This window comes from Phalacrocorax aristotelis, chromosome 15 (genome assembly GCF_949628215.1).
Source record: "Phalacrocorax aristotelis chromosome 15, bGulAri2.1, whole genome shotgun sequence".
NCBI classification, from domain to species: domain Eukaryota; kingdom Metazoa; phylum Chordata; class Aves; order Suliformes; family Phalacrocoracidae; genus Phalacrocorax; species Phalacrocorax aristotelis.
In genome coordinates this window covers 11,966,548-11,990,898 of record NC_134290.1, presented here as the reverse complement: position 1 = coordinate 11,990,898, position 24,351 = coordinate 11,966,548, and the positions used below count along the sequence as shown (strand labels likewise).

At 42.7% G+C, this 24,351-nt stretch overlaps 1 protein-coding gene across 1 annotated transcript in view; it reads right to left on the bottom strand.

The window, feature by feature from the left end:
- The window catches only part of TMEM132C (transmembrane protein 132C), a 226,633-nt gene that overhangs the window by 40,160 nt on the left and 162,122 nt on the right, over positions 1–24,351 (bottom strand). The window contains exon 4 of the mRNA XM_075110801.1: positions 18,625–18,808. Coding sequence (XP_074966902.1) covers positions 18,625–18,808 — 184 coding nt within the window. The remainder of the gene's footprint in view (positions 1–18,624; positions 18,809–24,351) is intronic.

Sequence of the window (24,351 nt, the reverse complement as noted above, 5' to 3'; positions counted from 1 at the left end):
TGGGATTCTGACTCGTATTTCTCACTCCCCAGAGGAGTTGCTTTGACCTCATCAGTACACAGGTAAAGCCCATCAGTTAACAGGCTAGGCTGGGGTCCCTCACCCAATTCTGCTGGGGCTGGACCCCTGCAAGGAAAACAGTGGCAGGTCCCTGGGGCCTGACGGAGGGAAAGCAAACGCTCTCAGCAGGGATGGGAAAGGCTCGGGCCGAGCACAATCTTCACTGTAGTTTTTGTGAACCATGTAATTTATGACAAAGATCCGAGTGTCTTTTCAAAATGGGAACTCAGTGTTCTGCAAATGCAGTGCCTTTTTAATCAATGATCTTGTCCCTGTTTACAGTCTCCATATTGAGATAAATCTTAATTACTGGCCCCCTGCATTAGCAACAGACCGTTCCATTTTCTTCCCTGCTTGTACAGTTTTCAAATACTGTGCTACTGGAATTTTTGAGTCCTGACAAATCATGCTCTGCAGACGGAAAAGGGGAATGTAGAATATATTAACAGATAGGGATGCGGAAAAATATCTTTGGATCCTTGGATGACTAATCCACACTTTCCTTGCAGTGAATCTACCCTGTTAGCACTCAAACGTGCAAAAGGGAACGTAGCCAATGATTACTCGGACTTAGCAGATGCAGGCTGTATTGCTAAATGTAATTCTATCATCACTCAAAAGTAAGCATCTCTTTTAAAAAGTAAAAAGAGATTGGAGCAACTAAACAAAACTAACCGTGCCTTGAATTGCCTTGTTCTGTTTACAGTTAGTGACGTAAAATGATGGGAAAATGTTAAAAAGCCATTACTCAAATCTGTGCGTTGGTACAAAGGCCACATTGACTTAAGGTCAGGTACAGAGGTCCGGACTCTACTCAGATTATTATGACAACAGGATCTCACTTCTTACTGCTTGTAAATGTGAATAAAAGAGTAAAATCTTAACAGCATCAACTGTTCCCATCTGCAAAGTCCATAAACAGCATTCTGGCCAAAAAACATGCAATAGACACAGCTTGTTTTATAGTAAGGATGAACCCTCCAAAAAGGACAGTGAGAAACATTTTGCTTCAAGCTGCGGGCTGATGAGTGCCCTTTCCTCAGAGCCCATGGAAACAGCCGTTTTACTAGCAGACAAGGTAGCTTCCTGTAATCTGTTAGAGAGGGGTAACCAGTCTCTGTCTCTTAATTTCCAGTGTGTTGGAAACTAGGTGGAATAAAGACACCTTATTAGCCAGTAGGTCCAGAAAGGTCTAACACCTCGGAAGGTCCTGCCACTTCTTCCGCGTGCGAACAACTGAGAATCAAATTCAGATTTCTTTTAACATATCTGTTTCAGAAGTATTTATGTGATTGTATTATACTCAGTTTATCACATGCAGTTCACAATGCCAATTCAAAACTTGGTTTTGGAGCTGTAATAGTTTGCCATAGGCACTGAGGCTAACCAAGAAATATTATTTCCTCTCCCTTGTGGAACCAGAATCCAAGTGCTTCCATTAATATTTCTACCAGTAAGGTTCCACTGCCTGAATATTGATGCTACTTGTATTTATTAATTTTATAAAAGTAACCCCATTCTGGCTCCACATGATAGCTGGATGTCAGTATGCTGAGCAGTGACTATAATAAGAGACTGTTTCCGCACCAAGGAAGAAAAAAGAGCAACCAGACCAACTGATTCTCAGCACATCTTGGTGAATAACTGATTCTTGTTGTTTTCTGAACAGATCTAGGAATGAGAAAAATCATTCCCACACCATCTGACAAAGTTTGACTTTGGTTTTCTTGCTGAATAAAATACTTCAAAAATATTGAAGGGTTCTAGTTTCCTTCCCATTTTATTTTCCAATATTTGGGGAAATATATAGCCCCAATGTTACATCAAAACAACAACAATAAAAATACCCAAATTATTTATAAACTATGGACCCCAAATACACCTTCCCTAAATGGGTCCTGATGGCTCTTTCAATTTTTTTATATATAAAATCTTTGTATTGTCTTATATTTAAAACTGTCCTTAACTAACATAAAGCAGAGCTGAATGAAAAACGTATGGTCCTTTTCCAGGGGGCACGGATTTTTACATTTTGTAACTGCACATTTGTAATTGGCACATTTTACATGCCCTTTTACAGAGGGCCTGGATTGAGTTAAAGCAATGATTGACCCCTTGGAGAACCTGCATCCTTGGAGGAGCTTAGAAGATTCAGACACCTAAACCGTGAGGGACCAAACTGCCTAATTACCAAGTATATTGGCGAGGATTCCCTCCAGCAGCACAACCAGCATCCCTTCTGCAAGGGAAGAGATGTCAGACAGATTCCCCCAAGACTGCAGACAAGCGAGTACAGTCTCCAAAACTCCTTCCTTCCGCCTGTCACAAGAACTGTTACACTGCTTGAATCAGACAGAGTAACATGCTTAGCTCATGCATGAAAATGTATTACACTTGCATTCAACACTTTCTTTTTAATGCATGAAGTCCTCAAGAAATGACTTCAAACCTTCCCTCCGCCCTAAATCATTCACAAGACGATCTCATGAGATAATCTAACCCCCTAGGTGATGGAAAATGCAAATTAATAAGGACATGAAATAAAATCAACTGAACATTTTCATGCTTGATTGTGTCTTCCTTTGCCATCTTAAAAGCTGTAAATGTGAATAGTTTGTCTTTTTCAAGTGTCTATCATAATCAATATGTATGAAGAGTCGCTGAGCGGCTGGCTGGGGCTCTTTCTGTTTTGTAGGAGCTGTGACACCACATTCCGATAGGTACAGCTCACTGAAAAGACAAGTAGTTTGCCAAAGCTGACTCTATTTCCTGTTGCCTAGAACAAATATATAGGATCCAGGGGCCGAGATATTTTTTTCAAAGAAAGATGGTATTTCCTGCTGTATGGAGGAAGAGTTTGCAACTGAAAGTGACTTCATAGGAAAAGATTCTGGAACCACTTAAAACACAGAGTAAGTTTTAAGGACAACTACAGGAGATGGGAAGCAGAAGACCACATGTCATCTTTCTATAACCACTTAAAATATAGAATAAGGACATAAAGGTGACTGGATAAGATGGGAAGCAGAAGCCCACGTTTTCTTTCCCTGTACTTAGACATAAGCGAAACAAAAAACCTGATTTTTTTAACGTTACACAGGAAACGACCTGCTCCTCTTTGTGAAATTTCATTCCTTACTTTCAGTATTTTGCTAAATTGGCTTAGAAATGAAAGCACTTTCATGGGAAACACATTAACTAGAGAGAAAAAGTAGTAGTTATGGGTTGAAACGTGAGTGATTACCTGAGATAGTCCAACTCCAGCATCATTACTGGTTATTTTGAGCATAGAAAATGCAAACAGATGAAAAGCTGTGAAGTGACAGGTTAAAAGCCCTTATTCTGAGACTGACATACTTGAGAACCTTCGCCGCTGTTGTTTCAGAGCACTGCTACTCAGGGATATAAGTATACTTACAAGTACTTATGAATACACTTACACCTGATGAATACAAGCGATAAACTGTGCTAAGTTCTCTTGAAAACTTACGTTTTCATACATTTTTGCACCACATAAATTAGACATATTCCATCTATAGTAGACATGTGACAACATCTATGATACATACTCACACATATGGGTTTTTTATCTAACAAGCACTCCATGAAAAGTAGCCCCGTGCTTAGAAATCAGAGTGGAGAGAAACATATTAAAAGCATGATTTCAGTGACTGCAGCTACTTACAGCATTCCCAGGAAAAGATAAATATTTGTTACGGGTACCAAAAGCTATGCCAATAAAATGGCCTCAGAAACTGCAACACATTCTATCCTTTCTAATCACAGAAATAGCTTTTCATTTACTCAAACATCTAAGGAATAATTGTCTGAGAAAGCCTTCAGCTATGATGAACACCTCACATGTTTTCTCCATTGCTGAATTGTCCTATTAAGTTTATCACAGATGGGAGTGGGAATATTGGTAAAGCCTGAATGGGAGAGAAAGGCAATAGCCACCTGGTGATCTTATAATGGAATAGTTCATGGATGCTTAAGCAGCCGTGGATGGAGCTATATAATATCTTCTTGCTGAAATAATTTCATGGCTTACAGTTCTCTTTTGTTGCAAAAAGACTAATATGTGAAATTTGTCAATTTAAGGGCATTATCTGGGCTCAAGATCTGTCAGTCATTCACTTCCCTTTTTCATGAGTCTGAGGAAGTTTTCTGGAAATGGACACTGAGTTAAATTGGGTTTGCTCTGCCATTAAGCAGGACCAGCACAGCTCTGGTGATGTCTCCAATCTGTGATGACCGTGGGAATATAGCTGGTAGTAAAAAGGCAATTTTCATTAGCAATTTGAAATTCTTCCCATGTTCATTTCAATTAAACCTGCGGCCCTGTTATACAGTTGGCTATATATCTGTAATAATAGTGCTGTGATAGCTGTAATCAATAGACAGTTGCAGACTGAAAATACACATGCATGGATGCACACACAATTACACGCTACGTGTATATAAGTGCGTACTCTGTATGCACACACATACATACACAACTATAATGGAAACAAGATTATGAGGGATTCTGTGTTAGCAGAAGACACTTGATTATAGGCAGATAGAGGCAGTACTTTCCATTTTATATATAACACCTTTCTACCCCAGATATTTCTTACTGTAAATATTTTGCAAACATCATTTCTTAAAACTTGATCCCACTGAGATCAACAGTGATTTTGCCAGTGGCTTCAGTAAAGCCGAGGTCTGTTCTATCAAGCCTTACAGAGTAAACCCTAAAGAGTCCTCCCTAATGTACCTTCCTTTGGTCAGAGCCAAGCACTTCAGCTAAGCACCCCTGCTGACTGCCACCTGAAGGGCTGGGGTCCTACTCCTCGGGCAAAACGGATGGATTTAGTTGGCTGCTATGCTAATAAGGTATGACAGACCAAGGGGTTTTCCACCACTTAGCGATGATCTGGATCACAGTGATACTTCTGTTGTTGAGTTTATCCCTTAACACGTTGCAGATGTTCACTGTGGTTGATGCGAAACCAGCATCATCACTGACACAGATGCAGCCTGTAGAGACATAGCGTGTAACAGTAGCACAAAGGCTGGGCAGCAAAGATGGAAATCTTCATGTGGTTTCTGAATGATGGGAGCCAAGAACAGCTTAAAGAAGCCTTACAGTGAGGGCCTGGTGTTTACCAATACTCATGCACACTGCTTATTTGCTCCAGTTTGTAGTGGTGTATTGTTTAGCAGTAGCAGGAAAAGCTGTCAAGGAAGTCCAGTTTGATAAACTAAACTATAAACTGAAGATGTCGATGTAGTTGTGGACAAAAAATTATGGCATTTTTGGGGATGTGCTTCAAAACAGAACCAACTGACAGTTTGGAGCTCTGGGAAAAGACTGAAGTGCCTAAGAAGAGGGTGCCATTTACGTGCTCTTAGGTATCATGCCTGGCCTCCAGTGGCTCTTCCCTAAGGGCACAGGTCTCCTGTTGGTCCTGTGTCATACCTGGTAGTCCTGGAAGGATGGCTCAGACTCTACGACATCTTTAATGGTGTTCCACACCTGTGTGTAAGGCACCTGGATCACCTCCTCCTCTCTTCTCCTTGAACTAACTTGTGCCAGTTAAGTTTCCAAACTGCCGCCTTTGTGCTTCAGCTCCCCGTGTACGGAGGGGTTGCTGCCCTGACTCCGTTTGCTTAGAAGTAGGAACTCTTTTACAGTCAGTGAGAATAAGGTGCCTACTATAACCCCCTCCTGGAATTTCAGCTGAGGCCCCCAGATTCTACTGGATATGAACCATGTTTTACATAGTGCGACGAGCCACGCTGATAATGAATAAACTGTTCAGTTTGGAAAACCAAGGTAAAACCTTATCTAGCCTGATTGTTTCAAGGGATCGGCACAGTACCGCTCACAGCGCGGGGCAGCGTGCCTCCACAGCTGGGGTGACGCCATTTTAAGTGCTTTATGGACTTTAAGGATTAAGTCCCAAGGACGATTTCTTGTTTTAAGTAACTGGGGTACTGCGTGATGCATGGACAATTTTTACAGCCACTGTGGAGGGTTGTGAACTTGGTTTATTTGTGTAGATTAATATGCCATGGAGTATTAATGAGTTACTTTCTCCTTCTAATAGGCAGTATTCATCTTCTACAAGTTCCTTAAGGTCCTCAATGTTTGACCATAGAGTGCACATGAACACTTGCCTCAAGTTTGTGGATGTCAGAACTCCATTTAAACCACAGTGAAAGAGAAGCAGGAAACTTCTGCTAAATTATTTTAGTTTAATTTTGTCTATTTTGAAATCAGCAAGAGAAAGTTTCTACTTGTTCTTTCTTATTTTGGCTGTACAGTTTTAATTTTTGATAAGCAAAACCTGTAACAAAGACACAATAGGGATTCTTATGAAACTGCTATGAAAAAGTAATAATAAAAAAGCAGAAAATAGTCATTATTATTTCCTCCTCTAGATTATTCTTCCTTTTCAAATAGTTTATTGATTTCACTCACTTCATAGCAGGTCCACATAAGCAAAGCACACAGAGGGCAGGAACAAGATTACTGCATTAATGAGAGCAGATATTGTACAGACATCAGAAACTTAGTACAGCTAAAAAGATGAGAGAGTGACGCAGGAAAATTAAATTATTGATCAGAGCCACGTCTAACGGACTGGTGGGCCTTATAATATACAGGAACTAAACACAGCATATATGTAGAAGGAGACAAAGTCCATATATAAAGTATGTATAATCACAGGTGCAATTATTCCCCTTCTTATGCAAGAAGAAACATGTTTTACCTTCAGGGGTTGCTTTGCAGGACCGTGCTGGGTAGAGCTTCACGGCTAGAGAAGCATCCTTGAAACAGGTTGCTAGGATCGTTGTATAAGTCAGTGATATGAAGGACAAAGGGATCAAATCCATTTGTTTAAAGCAGTATTTTATTTGTTAGTATAATCTGGAGCAACCACAGTGACCATTATCTTTATCTGAGCATCTCACAGCAACTTACAGCACTGGAAGAGGCTTGAAAAAAGATTTGTGTGCTTGAAAGCTTGTCTGTTTTTTCTAACTCTATTGGATGCCCTAATAAAAGACATTACCACAAACCTTGCTTCACTTATATTTTTACCCTTCAGGAGCAGAACAACGTTGCCAGTACTGAGTAGGGGAGACTGGCGTTCATGTTTAAGCAGGGAATTTTCCTTTATAAAGAATCAGCACTACAGAACGATCCTGTAAGCCAAACACTAACACAGGAAATATTAACTACTGTGTCCATTCTAAAGACGAGAAAACTGCTGTGGACCTGAGGGTAGCCAAAGATCCAACAGAGGCAGGAACTACCTCCAGACGTGTGGCTCCCAGTCCACCAGACAACTCCTGGTTTTGCATATCAGAGTCTCCCAGTGCTTAATGAGTAGTCCATAATGTGAATGAGGTAAGAGCAGCGAGGAGGAATTACTGAGTCTCGAATGACTTATTTATTACCACACCAACCTCACTCCTGAAGCTTCCAGGCATTCTTAAAACATATGCCGCAGGATACCTTGTGCCAGCTGGCAGCTCCGCTGTTAGTCACTGCTTTTCAATGCTTGCAATTGACATTTTGTCCCACATCCAGAATCTAAAATATAGTCTTCTCTGCTGGCTCAATCGAAGCTTCAAGCCATATAAAAACTTCTTGGTATTGGCACACAGGCACGTACTACCCTATACAAAATGATTCCAAAGCACCTCCAGGTCTTAGACTGATCACTTTGGTTTCTGCTGCTGACATAATACATGCAGCAGGAGGCCTTCTACCTTCTGTTAGCTCTCCAAAATGAGAACTCAAGATCACAAAGAGGTTATAGCAAGCCTTTTGGATTTCACTCAGTTGTGCACTGTTTCAGAACACAAAAGGAAGAGAATTCACCTTTAAATCACACAAGGTGATTTTGTCCACATGCTCTTTTCCCCAGCTACATCCTGGTAAAATATGGTTTATGCAAATGAAAATAGAAGTGTTATGCCAGGGTAAAAAATTTCCACATTAAAGAAAAGAAAACAAAAAAAGCAACAAAGTAGTTCTCCCTGGAATGGCATACTGAGAGTAAAACTCAATAATGAACCTGAAGGCTTGAACTGTCAGAAGTAGTTTGGGGGTAGAAGGTAGAGAAAAATGGACTATGCTGCAGAACCATGCTATATGTAAGCACATTATGTGGCGCAGCCACACATTGGTGTGTTTTTCAATACTGAATCTACAGGCTAATGTTTCCCTCTATCATTTTCTCAAAATCCCCAGTGAACTTGAATTTTTTTTTTAACACTTATTCAGTTTAATCAAAATACTCATTTCACAACCTCCAGAACACCAGAGCTCTGGTCCTATAGGACCTTGGAGAGCAGAATAGAACACAGTCACTAATCCTGGTAGTGACAGTCAGCACTCAATATTCAACTACTGTAATTAATAAAACTGCGCTGTTGCTATTTTTCACTAATAGAGGATATCCAAAAGCAAATTGCAGCAATAAATTACATCATTACAGCCCATATTATTGTTCTGTGAGGTAACAAATCTTGCAGAAAGACAATCAGCTTTGCTAGAGGAAAAAAAAGCCAAAGGAAAAGTCAGATGACTAGGACCTGATTAAAATTAATGTCAGCGTTACTTTTGTTTCCACTTGCTTGCTGAAATTCCCTCTCTCACCAGTGTGCTGGCTTGCTGATGCTCGTACTATGGTGCTGGTGCTTTAAATATTAGGCATGATTTGTTGCTGAGGGGAAAAACAATCTTGGTAGGTTCACTGTCTGTGCCGATTTACTTTGCCAGGCCCTGCAGTTTAACTACAGTCTGAAGCACACGCAACAGCAACGGGGCCACTGCCACAGTGTAGAGATTTTGGTCTGTTAATTCATTTAGCATATGTGCATCAATCTGCAGAGCTTGGGCGCTGCAGAGAGACCTTTGCATACAGCCCCTCGAGCTTAGCAAAGTAGGTTTTGTTAGTAGCCCAAGCTTTGGTGCAGTCTTGGTACACCGGTTTTGATACTGGGATTAGGACTAGATCAAATCGCATCGCCACGGCTGCTCCCCATGTCTTCATAGTGGCTGCTGGACAGACAGGCAAAGAGAAAGAGCCAGAAGCACGGTGCTAGCTTTCTCCCCAGGACTACACTGAACCCTGTCCCAGGTTTTAGTGTTTTATCTCCCTCAAGCAGAACTACTGAGTTTGAAGTACAGATTCCTAATGAATTCCATGACAAACATCCTCCGTGCTGAGAGTCTGGCTGGAAAATGAACTGTAAACTGAAAGCAGGGTAAGGCAAACATGCTTCGGTAATAGCAAACCGAAGGTGGAAAGTTGCTGGGCTTTTTAATGCTCAGGGTAGCTCATTATAACACTGAGGCTTATAAAAGTCCTGGTGATCTTTTTTCCCCATGCTTACTCACTATCTTCCATTAGAGTAAAGCATCTCCTTGTTCTCTAGACAGTCTCACTGTCCAAGCTGGAGCACCTCAGGACCTCATTAATTAGAGTCCAACCTAAACAATTCATAATTCTGCTAGGTGAGTATTTCATCTGGTTGTGAAGAATGAGGTATTCCCCAGAAGTATTAAAATTCTCTTTACAGATCAAGATCATCATCAGGAGTTGCCAATTAAGAGAAATACAGTTCCTGTTTTTTGGTATGGGTCACAGCGAACTCGCTCAGTGCTCAAGCTGGCTGAGCAACCGCGGTGTGTGCAAACATACCTGGTCTGCTCGGGCAGTCACTGTTCAGCCTGGCATCTCTTAAGTGACAGCATGAGAAAGTGGAGACTGTTTACTCTCTAGGGCAAACCACAAATGTTTGTTGTCTGGAGTAAGTTTGGGCAGTGCCCGGACTTGTATTTATCAGTTAAGACAACTGAATGTTAGCTAAAGCTAACGAGAGAGCACTGCTTCAGATGAAAACTGAACCATGCCATAGCAGATGGCATTATCTAGCAATAGAGACTGCTGAGTTCAACTCCCCTTCCAGCTCTGCCAGCACCTCATGAACAAACTCACGCAATGTTCTTCTGTCTCCCTTTCCATTTCTTTCAAATCCTTTGCAGCAGAAGCGCAGTGCTGCAGGAGGTTCAGAAGCAGGCATAGCATTTGCCTCCCATCATTGGCCATGGGTGGATGCTCAGTGTCATGGTTTTAGCTGGGATAGAGTTAATTTTCTTCACTGTAGCTGGCGCAGTGCTGTGCTTTGGACTTAGTATGAAAGCAATGCTGATAACACACCGATGTTTGGTTGTTGCTGGGCAGTGCTTGTACTAGTCAAGGACTTTTCCAGCTCCCCCTGCTCTGCCGGGGGCACAAGCAGCCGGGAGGGGAGGGGGCACAGCCAAGAGAGCGGATTCAAACTGGCCAAAGGGATATTCCATATCATGTAACGTCATGCCCACTATGTTACCTGGGAGGGGCTGGCCAGGGGGGCAGGCAGCAATTGCGGCTCGGGGACGGGCAGCGTCGGTCGGTGGGTGGTGAGCGGCTATATCGCTTGTGTGTCTGGGTTTTTTTCCTTTTTTCCCTTTTCCTTTTCATTATATTATCATTATCGTTATTACTATAATAATCATCATTATAATTGTTATCTTATTTTAATTATTCAGCTGTTCTTACCTCAACCCACAATTTTATGTTTTTCCTTTTGCTCTTCCGATTCTCTCCCCCATCCCACAGGGGTGGGGGGAGTGAGTGAGCGGCTGTGGGGTGTTTAGTTGCCGACTGGGACTGAACCACGACATCATTGAAGCCTGATTTGCTTAACACGCGCTACAGTCTTACAAATCAGTAGCTTCTCTTCTTTTAAACTCCCCTTCTGTTTCAGCTGCAAACTGGTGCAAACTCCTGCTCCTGCTGAGAAGTGCGTCTCTGCCCTCCTCCATCTGACCTGGCAGCGAAGGGCGCATAGGGTGAAAAGTCCTTCGCAGCTACAGCATCAAAATACACAGCCCTGGAACGTCCTTCTACGAGCACTCTCATCTGGGTCCAGAGCTCACCTTCTGCTTTTCTGCTGGCTCATTATTATGTCTCTGCATGGTCTCTGCTCACATGTGTGTGGCAGCTGTGAAATTGCCTTTGTGGTTATATTAAACATTCACAATTTTAATCAGCTGTCATTTAAAATATAAACTGTTATTTAAGATGTCTTCTTCTGATGGAGCAGTATCACAAATCTGAGCCAATACTTAAAGCAGCCCCAAAATCCTGCCCAGTAAATCACAAGAACAAAACAATCTCCAGACCATGTTACACAGCTCAGGGCCGTGAACCAATACCCACATTATCTGCAGCAGAATGTGGGCCTGGCTCAGGCTGACTTGCAATGCTGAGAATCAGTGTGGAAGCACCTGGCTATCTCCGTGCAGCCCTGCACTGTGCCACGCTGCCAGAGGAAAGAGCCCGTGCCAGTATGCACAAGTGATCAGCACCAAGCAAGGACTGGCTGGGGGATCTCGAATCCCTGTGCCTGCTACGTTAGGGCAGAAGCGTGATCCTATGTCCCGGTGTCAGCTGCGCTGTCCCTCCTTCCCCATTCATGGAGCTCAGTTTCATCCAACCTTGAACACCACCGTGACTTTCATCAGCTTGGCTTGTGGACTGAAAATTTTCTAGAGGATTCTGACTTGTCTGTCCTTTGTCTGACAGCGTTTAGCGCTGTGAGACACTCCTCTTCAAGGGGAGCATTTAGGTTTTACCACAACACCAAGCATCCAATAATTGAGTCTCTAGCTGTCTCTCTGCATGTTCTCATTGTTCTGCAATTTTTCATTTGGTTCACAGGTTCAGGGCTGAGAAGCATATATATTAAGCCTCATATTATTATCTCTCTACTACCAGCAGGAAAATCAGCAAAAAAACCCACCAGAAGTTCTCTATATGGCAGAGATCTTTAAAAACCTGGAATCGAGCTGACCCCACCTCTCCTCAGCATTTGAAAAATCTCAAAGTAATCCATTCAATAGCACTGTCAGATATGAGGGATGCTGGAAGAGGAAATTATACGTACAGTTGTGCTGCATAGAAAATGACATACAACTTGATCCAATGGAAAAATTAATTCCAGCCAGCTGAGATAGCCCTATTGATCCGTTCTCATTTCCTGCAAAAGGTAGGACTGAATGTGATTGTAGTAAAGAAAAGGAAAACAGAAGCTAGAGGCAAAAGCGCAGGGGTTCTAGAAATGATGACTGGGACTTAAAAAGGCACTGTTAAATTGAGCCATTTTGAATTCTTTATGTTGTCTGCATCTTCTGACCAATTTAAGATCAATGAGCAACAGTTCACCCTTTTTTTTGCTGTTGCTTCCTGATGGGCAGACAACAAAAAAGCCAATTCTTAACAGATAAGGTTAATCGATACACATTGCTAGTCCCAGCTCAACGTACTATGTGACATGGGCACTTTATAAGGAGGTATGCAGGCTCCTGAGTTCATCTGGTATAAATATAGAATAATGACACAAACTTTAGTGAAATGATATCTGCCATAAATCTAAAGGAACGACTGCTATCCTCATTTAAACAATTGTAACTTGCCATGCTGGAAACTGTAGGCACACAAGTGATCCTGGTTACTGCTTCTCCCTTAACATCCACAGTCTGTAACTCTGGTCCTGCACGCAGAGCACGCAGTGCTGTAACTGAGCTCTCAAAACTCTTGACTTCATGGTATTATTTAGGACTTCACAGCTGATTTCAGTTGTCCCAGTTAGTAATGCTAATAGTAATAGGGTAGTTTTACATCAAATAAATTTCCTTCAGCTCACAGTGATTCATAATTACATTATCTGAGATAATACCTGTCAGCTGAAAAGTTTGATATGTAGACTGTCTGTTCATTTGTTTGTGATAAGTAAATCAGGAAATGGATTTTTTATATAGCCTCAGATTTTATCTTCTGGAAAGCTCCTCAGTGCCTGTTGTCCCCCCCACTTCATTCAAGACTCAAAGATTAACAGGAGTGAGAGTTCTGCACTTCTGTGACCTTGGAACAATAGAGCTTTACGGTGCGAAGTCACAGACTGTGCAGGGATGAAAACTCTATTTATTTAGGTCTATATTTTTAAATTGTATTACAGGGACTTCATTACAATGAAATACCTTAAAAAAACCCCTTTACCCTTAGGGAACGGCATACATAAGTGTGTATATAAACCAAACATCGCTTTGGGAGCTAAATTTTATATCATCTGCGTTTTAACGGAAAGCAAGCTAAAAGCATACATAAAAATGTCAAAAAGTGGTTTTGGCTGAGTCACAGCCATGCATCTCAGACATCCATTCACTCACTCCTGCAGCAGAACTGTCAATACATTGAGTTCTGAATGTAAAGGAAGGTGCACACAAACCAAACACTTCCTAATGAAAGAACTTACCGCTGAGCAAAAAGCATGTGTGGAACTGTCCTGCCTAGTGAGAAGCCAAGGGGAACCTCAGCTACACAGTATTGCTGGGTTTGTCAGGGTAAGTCACGTAAAGATCGTGAACTTGGATTAACCCGCAGTTCACAGGATGGTATACCACAAGGAAGAGATGCAGTTTACATCAGAGATAGATTATATCTTTTATTAGACCCACTGATAGAGCTGGGGAGAAAAGAATTCTGAGCACGTGAGGTGTAAAACAGCATCAACAACCTTTAAGAAATGCCTGAGAGCCGTTCCAACTTTCATTTGTGTGTAAGTGGTTATCGATGGATTAAAGAGCCTGATGAATGAAGCCTGAAAGACTCACTGAAAATTTAGTATTAGTGCTATTTTAAATAGGAAATATACCTGGATGAGCAAATTGCATGGCTTCCCATGGTGACAAACGCCTTTTGGAGTAAATCCAGACTAGAACTCTCACAACAGACTCGGGACATTGGGTTTATGCTCCAGCACTTTAAATACCTGGCTTTCATGCAAGTCACAGCTAGAGGTAAACTAATTCCGAGGGAGTTTATCCTGCTGAGGAAGGACTACTATTTCAGTTCCATATACAGGGACTCAGATGGTCTTGCACAAATATTAAACCATTGATTCCCCATCTTCCTCCCATGAAGGGGTTCTCCTTTAATATTAATGTGCCTTACTGGCACCAAACAATGAACTTATACACTAGATAGAACTGCCTTGTTCTATCCCAAAGCAAAACTGAACAGTATTAAAAATATGTATTATCCTTTTAAAGCATGAAAAGAAATCTCTTGCTACATTTCCTAAAACACGGTGTCATGTTGAACACAAACATACAGACTTCAGCGGGGTTTGTGTGCGTGCACATGCTACAAGTGCGAACAATTTTGGTTTTGTTTTTTAATCCAGTCAAGTGGCAAAATCAATATAGTTGGCTACATTGCCCATGACAGGATAGAAATTTGAGGAGAATGTGGAAAGCAAGTTAAGCAACCTTGTACACCTTAATTGGGAAGTTCTGAGGTACTTGTGATTAACTGAGGAGGTTTTCAAAGCCAGCTTAGCATGTAAGTAATTAAGCTCCTATGAAAGTACTTTCGTAATTGATCCTGCAACAAGTAACATGAAATAAAAATGCCACAACAGGGCACAACTCAGTAGATTTTCTCTACTGGAAGATTAGATCTTTGGGGTAGAATTTTCCTGTCAGCAGCCAGTGTAATATATTTTCTGTTTTGCCTTAATAAATCTTTTTATTTTCTTATTTAACTCTCCTACTTGATGACTTTTACAATCCCCAGTTTCTGTAGCTGTAGTATTTCCCAGCTCTTGTGATTTAAAGTGAGTCAAGAGATCTGAAGGAGGGACTGTGAGCCTGAAAGGGCATCTATCTTTCTCGATCTGTATCAGATGGTTGAATAAATGGCATTACCTCTTTACAAATCTTGCCTCAGTTAACTATATTGCTATTCAACGATGGAAATACAACACATAAATTTAATCTCATACTTTGAGTGAGACACACAGAATCCCATACAGCCTACATGCAAGACAGACTGAGTGGATGATTGCACCAAGTGCCATACTCAAGAGTTTGGTAGTGAGAGTACTACCCACGCCTGACTAGGACCTATTTCTGATGCATCGCTCCCCACAGTACGTACTTAACTTTTCAGGGAAAAAGTTACTATACTTATTCTCAGCCCAGTAGTTTTGCTCTCTCTTACTCCTTTTGTTTCACTGTAGCGTTCACTGTAGCAGCATCACTGCGTTGTTTCCTACCTGTATACGCTATTTAGCACAGCAGTGAGCCACACAGAACACAGATTCTTCAAAAACCCTCTCTTTTGAGCGTAGGACGAATTTCCATTGATTCTTCAGCAGCTGTATCCTACCACTTGCTCCACTGATCCAAGCCCTATAAGGCTTTTAAAATTCTAGGTTCAATTCTTACTGACAATGTCAATTGTTTAATCTCTTTCATTCCAAAATACTGTAGCAACAATTGCACTAACCTTTTGAAGAGCCACTTGTTCTTCATCTTACTACTTTTTTGTAACGTAATCAGGCATAGGGCAATAAAAGATACATGATCTTTCTTGCTTCATAAGTTTGGAATGGCTCACATGAGACATGCTTTACTCTGTGAGTCAGAGACAACCTCTATGTTATACTCAAAACAAGCAAAATTTTGCTGCTTTCATCCTCAAAAGACTGACGAGAATGCCCATCAGACCAATAAGAGGGACTAAATCAGATCCTACATCCTAACCCAGTACAATACCTTTTGGCAGCTCCTTCCTTCCCTTTTTCTGGTCACCTTTAAAAATTCTGAATGACAGATTTTACTTTTGATGTTAGCAGTTTTGCTGCAGGAAACCCCATGCTTAAATCAAAATCTGTGCTGGTTTTGGCTGGGGCAGAGTTAATTTTCTCCACAGTAGCTCGCACGGGGCTGTGGTTTGGATTTGTGCTGGAAACAGTGCTGACAACACAGGGGTGGTTTCACTCCTGCCGAGCAGGGCTTGCACAGAGCCAAGGCCTTTGCTGCCCCTCACCCCACCCCACCCGCGAGGGGCTGGGGGGGCACAGGGGGCTGGGAGGGGACAGGGCCGGGACAGTGACCCCAGCTGACCCCAGGGATGCCCCACACCACATGGCGTCAGGCTCAGCATGTAGAGCTGGGGGAGGAGGAGGAAGGGGGGACGTTCGGAGCGATGGGGTTTGTCTTCCCCAGTCACCGTTACGTGTGATGGAGCCCTGCTGTCCTGGGGATGGCTGAGCACCCCCTGCCCGTGGGGAGGAGGGGATGAATTCCCTGCTTTGCTTTGCTTGTGTGCATGGCTTTTGCTTTACCTGTTGTTTATCTCAACACATGAGTTTTCTCTTTTATCCCTCCGATTCTCTCCCCCATCCCACCGGGGGGAGAGAGCGAGCGGCTGTGGGGTGCTCAGGTGCCGGCTGAGGTTAAACCATGACAACTTTACCCTCTAGAGGATTATGAAACACACTTACTGATAAACACTGAGATCTAATTTCTGTGCACAATAATGTGCTGTTGCTTTACAGTGAGTAGCTGAGCTAAAGAGTATGGTCCAACTTCTCAGCAGATACAGTATCACTCTCTCTCATTTCAGTGTGATTCTCGTTTCTGAACAGGAGAACTGCCAGGTAATCAGCTCAGCTAGAGATCAATGCCTATATGAAGAAAGCACCCTGGCTGGGTTAGTGTTAGCTAACAGAAAACTTTGAAAATTCCATTTATCTACTAATATCCTGCTAGCAAAGCCAATTTTGCATTGGTATCCCATCCGACTGGATTCTGTTAACACAGTAAATTTTGGTTCCAGCCAAGTGTTATCACAAGGTACAGAAATGAGATATACAAACACAAGAAAGCTTTGCAAAGAGAAAGGTTTAATGATTTCATTGTTGGAACCCTTTGCACAACCCAGAGTGGCTAATGGTGCATCTGTTGGGAATAAAGGATCTCACCTTATGTGATTTATAGAATGCTAAATTCATTCATTTAGACCTCCAGTTCTTAAAGGAATCCTTGCAGGTAGATGAATTTTAATCTAGAACAGACACAAGCCTGTAAGTAAATCCTGAACCTTCTATGCAAGTGCAAAGGCATTAGACCCTGAAGATGAGATATTAAAAAAAAAACTTGATCCCCTCAGATATGGCATACAGAGAGGAAGCTGATGAATTCTTTAATTCTTTCAAGAAATGGACAAGAAGATGTTAAGTCTGTCAGTAGAGAGAGGTCTATCACTTCGCACTGGAAGGCATCTATCTCAAAATAAAATCTGACCACAAAAGCCTTCCTTACACACTTTCTCAACTCTTTAGAGGACAGATGCTCAGATACGTATTCCCTGTTCAACTCCACAGGTAATGAGGACAATTATTTCTCTCTCAGATCTGGAACGTAGCACAGGCTTTCTGCTGACTTCACAGGCTTTGGATCAGGAAATTGCTGGGCATGACCTCATTTGATATGAGAAACAGTTTTATTCTTCAAAGGGGGAGAATATATTGAAGACTAGGACTTCCAGGAAATAATACTCATCCAATTATCTGCTACAAACCACTGAATGCTGTTCAGAGAAGAGACTGCCAGAATTTCACCACCAAGATTATGCACAGGAGAGGCAAAATTCAAAAGTGGGATGGATACATCTCACTCTTCTTCCAAATCCTGAGGTCTAACGTTGACTAATGGTAGCACGTGCAGTTCCTCTATTAATTGCCACTTGATCTTGTTTAGGTAGCCGGCAGCTTTGTGCTTCCCCCTTCCCTGAGGATCGGCAGGGCTTTCAGAATAAATGCTCGGTGCCTACTTCACCTGTGAGCATGGAAAAAGTTCTCGGCGTGTACCTAAATCCCACAGAAAATAAAAATGCCTACCTAAAACCAGTGCACCTGAGATGCTGGAGACTGTAGTGAAATTTTGTGTTTGCTTGACTTGGAGCAGGAATTTAATCCTAGGTTGCCTAACTGCGGAGGGGGCCTTCACTGCTAAATCTCATCAGGTATCATTTCACGGGGAGCACCACAACTGGTGCTACAACACTGAGCAGAGCAAGTTGATTTTAACCCAAGGCATTTTTCTACCTGAAAGTCTGTACTTCATTTTTATTAAACATATTATTGAGACTAGTATTATTTTCTGTTTCTTCCTTGAAACCACAGGTTCTTATACTATTAGGGAAACAGCCAGCAAAAATTATATCAGTGTTTGTATCCTACAAAGGACGAAGCAGCTTAGGCTTTAGCAGAAGTGCTCACGGCCCTCTAAAGTTGCCCTACAGCTTGCCAGTTCAAGCCATGTAATGGCAATTAGAAATGGGAAGGTAAATCTGCTTGGCTTTGTGTTGCCAGCTGGTAGCCTGGAGGGAACCATGCACGACAGAAGTTCAGGATTTCAAGTCAGAGAGAGATTTTTAAAGTGGCAGCATCCCTTTCCTCTGTGGTAAGTTTATAAGACCTGAAATTGTGTGACGTGTACAGACCATTAAATGAGGACGGGATTTTAGGAGGTAGTCCTATACAGCTATAACGCGGGGAGGCAGGGCAGGGAGCGCTCCTTTGCAAGCCTGTCTGAAGCCTGGCCTACGTTTTCTCAGACCACATACAGATCAGATGGAGCAACATGCTGAAACAGTTTCTTACCATGGCCAGTGGAACAATTCCAACAAGATCCTTCTGGCAGATGAAGATTTCAGACAAGGTTATGTCTGTTGTCCCTTTCCGAGGGTATTCCACCTGCCAGGTGATGGGCTGCGTCCCAGAAAGGCTGCTGAAACTGGCTATTTCAAAGTTCATCTGCACGACCTCATTGAATAAACTGTTACTTCTGAAAAGAGGAAAACAGGGAAAGGGAAGAGCTATTACTTTCGCTGAAGAAAGCAAATGAAGTGAATCATATTAGCTACTGGAAAATGCAGCTATTTATATGCAGATATAACACAAGGCCTGTTCCAATATACAACTTCTTCAGAGCATACAAACCGGCGTCATTCAAAATGGGTCAGCTGCTCTTACTATGAACACAATGTGGAGGGATAAAATCCAGGATATTGTACCTGATGAAAGCAAAATATACTTATTCCATTACATGTTTTTTATGATTTTGCAAGTATGATTCAACCCTACTGTGAGATGGATTTGACCCCGATCAACCAAAGTTAAGTCCAGTGCAGCCCGTGAAGACTGAAGAGCCCAGAATTAGCACAGCCAAAAAGAAAACCAAGATCCATTGTATTTGTTCACCATCAAAATGGCATAAATCCTTAGCAATGAAACTCAGTGTAACTGAAGTTCATATATGTTGCATGGAAGCCATTAAAAAATTTAACACAATTAAATGGCAAAATGACAAGGTTAGTCTAAACTTAGAGGTACACTCTGGAAATCAAAAACCCAGGCAGCTGAGACCAAATAGAAAGAACAAAGCTATGGCAGGTAAAATATATTATGAAGTCAGGAGGCATAAGATGATTTGAATAACAAACATGAAAAGACATGCTGAAATTCTTTTCCTTGCATTAATTTCTTTAATTACGTCAGAAATAAAAAGAATATACAAAAAAAATTTGCCAGACTTTCTGCTAATTTAATTTTAAAAAGTACAAATTATTTACATCAGAAATTATACATTAACTTTTCTCAACTTTCCAAATCTCTTTCCATAGTGTAGAAAGCCTTAATATTTCACAGAATACTACTTCAACCTAACCTTACGCTGTAATACTTTTAAAATGAAGAGGACGACAGGCACCCTCCTAGCTTCAGTAACCCAGTCCCAGCTTCATCACACCTTCGGATGGGTTCACCACATAACCGCTTCAATTTTTCCTCTGTTTTTATGTACAATACATGAAGGCCCATTTCTGAGAAAATCCATCAAGAACTGATCATGTACAAAGCACTTAACACTTCCAAGTGCTAGACTTTCTTTTTACCCCTGAACAGAAATCACTTTTTTTATTACTTAAGACATACTCTGTGCTTTACTTTGCATGATTACTTTGAAAGCAAATGCATTCCCCTGATAATTACTATTTTGATTATGGATTTTCATTTGGATGGCTTGCTCTGAAAAGTCTTAATACTGCCTAATGCTTTAAATTTATTCCCTTGCTGTTTTCTTGCTGTGTCAAAAGAGAGACACTGTAACACTTCTGCAATAGTGGCATACTTCCTCCATGCATTTAAAGAGTGATTTTGTGTAGTAATGCGATAGATGGATGGGATTAGCAATTCATAACTCAAGACCAGCCTATTGCTATTTGAAGTGTTCCTACTAAATAAATCTCACAGCTTGTAAATACAAGGCATCTGCGATAACTGTAGTTTACACACTTCTGGGACATCTCAAAATGAATACATACTGGATTGAACTTTGTAGGTTATTTGAAAGCATGATTATATGCAAAGATACCCGAGTCACCTGAGCTACGGTGTTCATTTAGCTGTTAAAGGCGCCATTATGCCTTAGATTAATGACACCTGAAGTGCCATTATTTTCACCATTTCTAGATCTGATGCTCAGTAACTGACAGAGAAAAAGTTTTTACATGTGATTGACTATCTCAATGCTTTCACTTACGCTAAATAGAGAATATATTTTTGCACACATCAAAGCTGTTCTACGAGATAATATATGTCAGAGAAGTTTTCCTGATCGAGAACTCTACACTTCTCTGAACAGCCTCTGAGCAGATGTGAAATGCGCAGTTTTACAACAAAAGCCCCACAGCTCTACTGGTAGGGTCAGGGCGCTCACGGTGGGAAGCTGTAGGTGGGAAAGAGCTCGTTTGCAGCCAGCCCACTGATTCCTGATGCACTGACTTCGGTGAGGGCTGATCACCTCCTTCTGGCTCCCGGCTCTCGATTCACAACACCTAATTTTCCCTCATCCTTCAGACCATTTCTAAGTCACCTGGTGTTCTGCTCGTGAGCTGTCCATACTGTTCACCCGCAGCACACACTTGAGCCTGGCTTTGAGCTACCCAGGGGAAATACCTGGAACAAAATCTTCGGCCATCCCGTTTCTGTGTAGCATTTCACAGCATACTTCACTGCAGTGTGGACAGACTACAGCCTGCTGCAGCTGCCCATACCCAGGCAGCCACACAACATTGTAATGATGTCCTATAATCGAAAAAAGGCTGTATGAGGTGACCACATCTTTTCTAAATGATTCCTGAGATCACCTGCACCGTGAACCTTAGTTCAGGCTGGCTACACTTAGCATGCACACGTGCAACGTGCTTGGGAAGCTCTCCAGGGATCGTGCTGCAGGCAGGGGCTGCTCGGCTTTCAGTGTAGACACAAGGTTTTTATGTCACTGCCTCAGTATTCCTATTCTTTTTTTCATACACCCGTATATATATCTTATAGTTTACCTGTGAAAGGATCCTTCTTTTATTCCAACCTAATAATAATTAGACGACTCTAGTACATCTTTTGGATTTTATATTTTAAGGCCATGGTGCTCAATGGCTTTGACTATCACAATCAAAGAAAATTTCAACGTTTTCTCATCTGTTAAGCACGCACACACATTTGGGGAACTACATGGCAAACTGTATGACTGTAAACCGCACTTGACTGATACCGCCTCAGTTGCATTCTCAGCAATATTGTCTTCACTGGAGCCACAAACAACACCCTGTATCTCAAAAAAGCACTAAACTCCACCATAAACAAGTCTGACATAAACTGACTTACTTCCTCCCAAATGTAGAATTACGAGAATCACTCTTCCACCACTTACAGTTATATCTGCCACTGCGTGATCTTCTAGGACTAAAATGAGGGACTTACCATCCGTGCCCTATTTATATACCACCTGTTCCAGTGGGTCTTGAGGGTCACACACTCCTGAATCTCTTCTCCATTCCCCGCAGACACAGCTATCTCAATTTTGCACAGGAGGACTGAAGAAGAGGCTATGTGACACGCGCAAGGTCACATGGAAGACTCGACAGGGTAAGGGACTAATCTGTGTTTTTTCCAAACCTCTTGTTAACCACTGGACCATTGTTCTGGTACCAATGGAAATGGGAACCAAAGCACTTGATTCTAGTCTTAACTGGTCTTCAGCTTAAATTTCAACATCACTGTGTACATGAGGCGTATTTTTGATAATTGATGAGCTATTCTGTGAAAGAAATCACTGCTGTCCCCTTTTAACACTGCCTTAAAGACACCTGCTTAATTTGGATTTCCAGTTCTCACTAAGCACTTGGTACCACTCACTGAGCTATTTCAGCCAAGTATCTTCTTGACCCATGACAAAGATAGGCTGCTCCTTCCCAAGGTAACAAGCTGTAGTCGTGGAGAGATATAAAAACACGGAATGGTAGGCATTGGAAGGGCCCTCTGGAGCTCACCCCGTCCCACCCCCTGCTGGAGCAGGCACCCCCAGAGCAGGGGCACAGGGCCGCGTCCAGGCAGGGTGTGAATGTCTCCAGGGAAGGGACCCCAGAGCCTCTCTGGGCAGCCTGTGCCCCTGCTCGGGCACCCGCACAGGGAAGGGGTTTGTCCTCGTGTTCAGGGGGAACTTCCCGTGTTCTAGCTTGTGCCCGTTGCCCCTTGGCCTGGCGTTGGGCACCGCTGGAAAGAGCCCGGCCCCATCCTCCTGACACCTGCCCTTCAGGTATTTATAAGCACTGATGAGATCCCCCCTCAGCCTTCTCTTCTCCAGGCTGAACAAGCCCAGGTCTCTCAGCCTTTCCTCACAAGGGAGATGCTCCAGCCCCTGATCCCCTTGGCAGCTCTGCGCTGGCCTTGCTCCAGCAGTTCCCTGCCCTTCTTGAACTGGGGGGCCCAGAACTGGATGCAGCCCCCCAGATGTGGCCTCACCGGGGCAGAGCAGAGGGGGAGGAGAACCTCCCTCGCCCTGCTGGCCACACACCTTTCCATGCCCCCCAGGGCACTGCTGGTCCCCTTGGCCCCAAGGGCCCGGTGCTGGCTCAGGGTCACCTCGCTGCCCCCCAGCACCCCCAGGGTCTTCTCAGCAGAGCCGCTCTCCAGCAGGTCCCCCCCAGCCTGTGCTGGTGCGGGGGGTTGTTCCTCCCCAGGGGCAGGACCTTGCACTTGCTCGTGTTGAATTCCATGAGGTTCCCCTGGGCCCAGCTCTCCCGCCTGTCCAGGTCTCGCTGGGTGGCAGCACAGCCTCTGGTGCATCAGCCGCTCCTCCCAGCTTGGTGTGATCAGTGACCTTGCTGAGGTTACACTCTGACCCTTTGTCCAGGTCACTGATGAACATGTAGAACAGGACTGGGCCCAGCACAGACCCCTGGGGAACGCCACTGGCGACAGGCCTCCAACCAGACTCTGCCTCATTGATCACAACCCTCTGAGCTCTGTTGTTCAGCCAGTATGGTACCAAAATTTGGTACCAAAATGGTACCAAAATTCCTTTATAGGATTCTGTAAAACATTGCTAAAATATGTATTCTGTAAAATATGTAATACAGAAATGCCCATGGTATAAGATAAAGGTTTTATTGGCACTTTTTCAGGATGACCTGTATAATTATTTCAGCGCCTGCATCTGTGAGTAATGCAGCCATCTCCCTCCATAGCGATAAAGCCTTTATACAGTGTCACACTATCATCAGTTTCCTCCTTCTCTCTTCATACAGAAGAAACAGAGATGATCAACAGCTGGGAAAGCATCCACTTGAAAAAAAATATGCCTTCAGAGATGTGTAATGGCTGAGAAAAAAACTTCTCATGAAGCACATTTAATGTTCAGAACTTGTTCACTGACTGAAACAGCAATTCCTTAATATCTAGCATTTAGAACTGCTCAGCAGCCGGAACAACAAGTAATTATAAAACTTTTCTGAAGTACGCAGCACGTAGTGATTACAAATGAAGCTTCATGAAGGCAGGGCTTCTAAGGAATTGCTCTAGGGTGGATATGTGAGTCTAATTTGATTGGATTGAGAGTTCCCCTGGGCCAGTTCACTCCTTGGATTTATTTTAATTTATAAATATGCTAGTCATTCAGGACTAGATTGGACCATGCACTTGCAAAGGGAGTAAGGACTCCCTTTGAACTGTGAAACAGCCACTCCAGCTCTGGGTCTGACCACACAGGCTTAAGGGAGGAGCGCAGAACCCGTAGTCACCGCTTTGCTGGAGCAGATGGGCAATAATTAGGTGCTACTTATGGGTTACAGCAGCTGAGCCAGCAAGTTAGCGTTGGGGTTAGTAATTTACTACTGGCATGAGCTAGCAGTAAATTACTACCCCAGGAGGATGAGGAGGAACTGTGCTGCAGAGCTGCGTGAATGCTTCTGAGGAGCGGTTTTAGAAAAAGAAGGTGGAACAGAAATATTCTGTTAATGGAAAGATAATAAAAAATGCATAAAAGGCAAA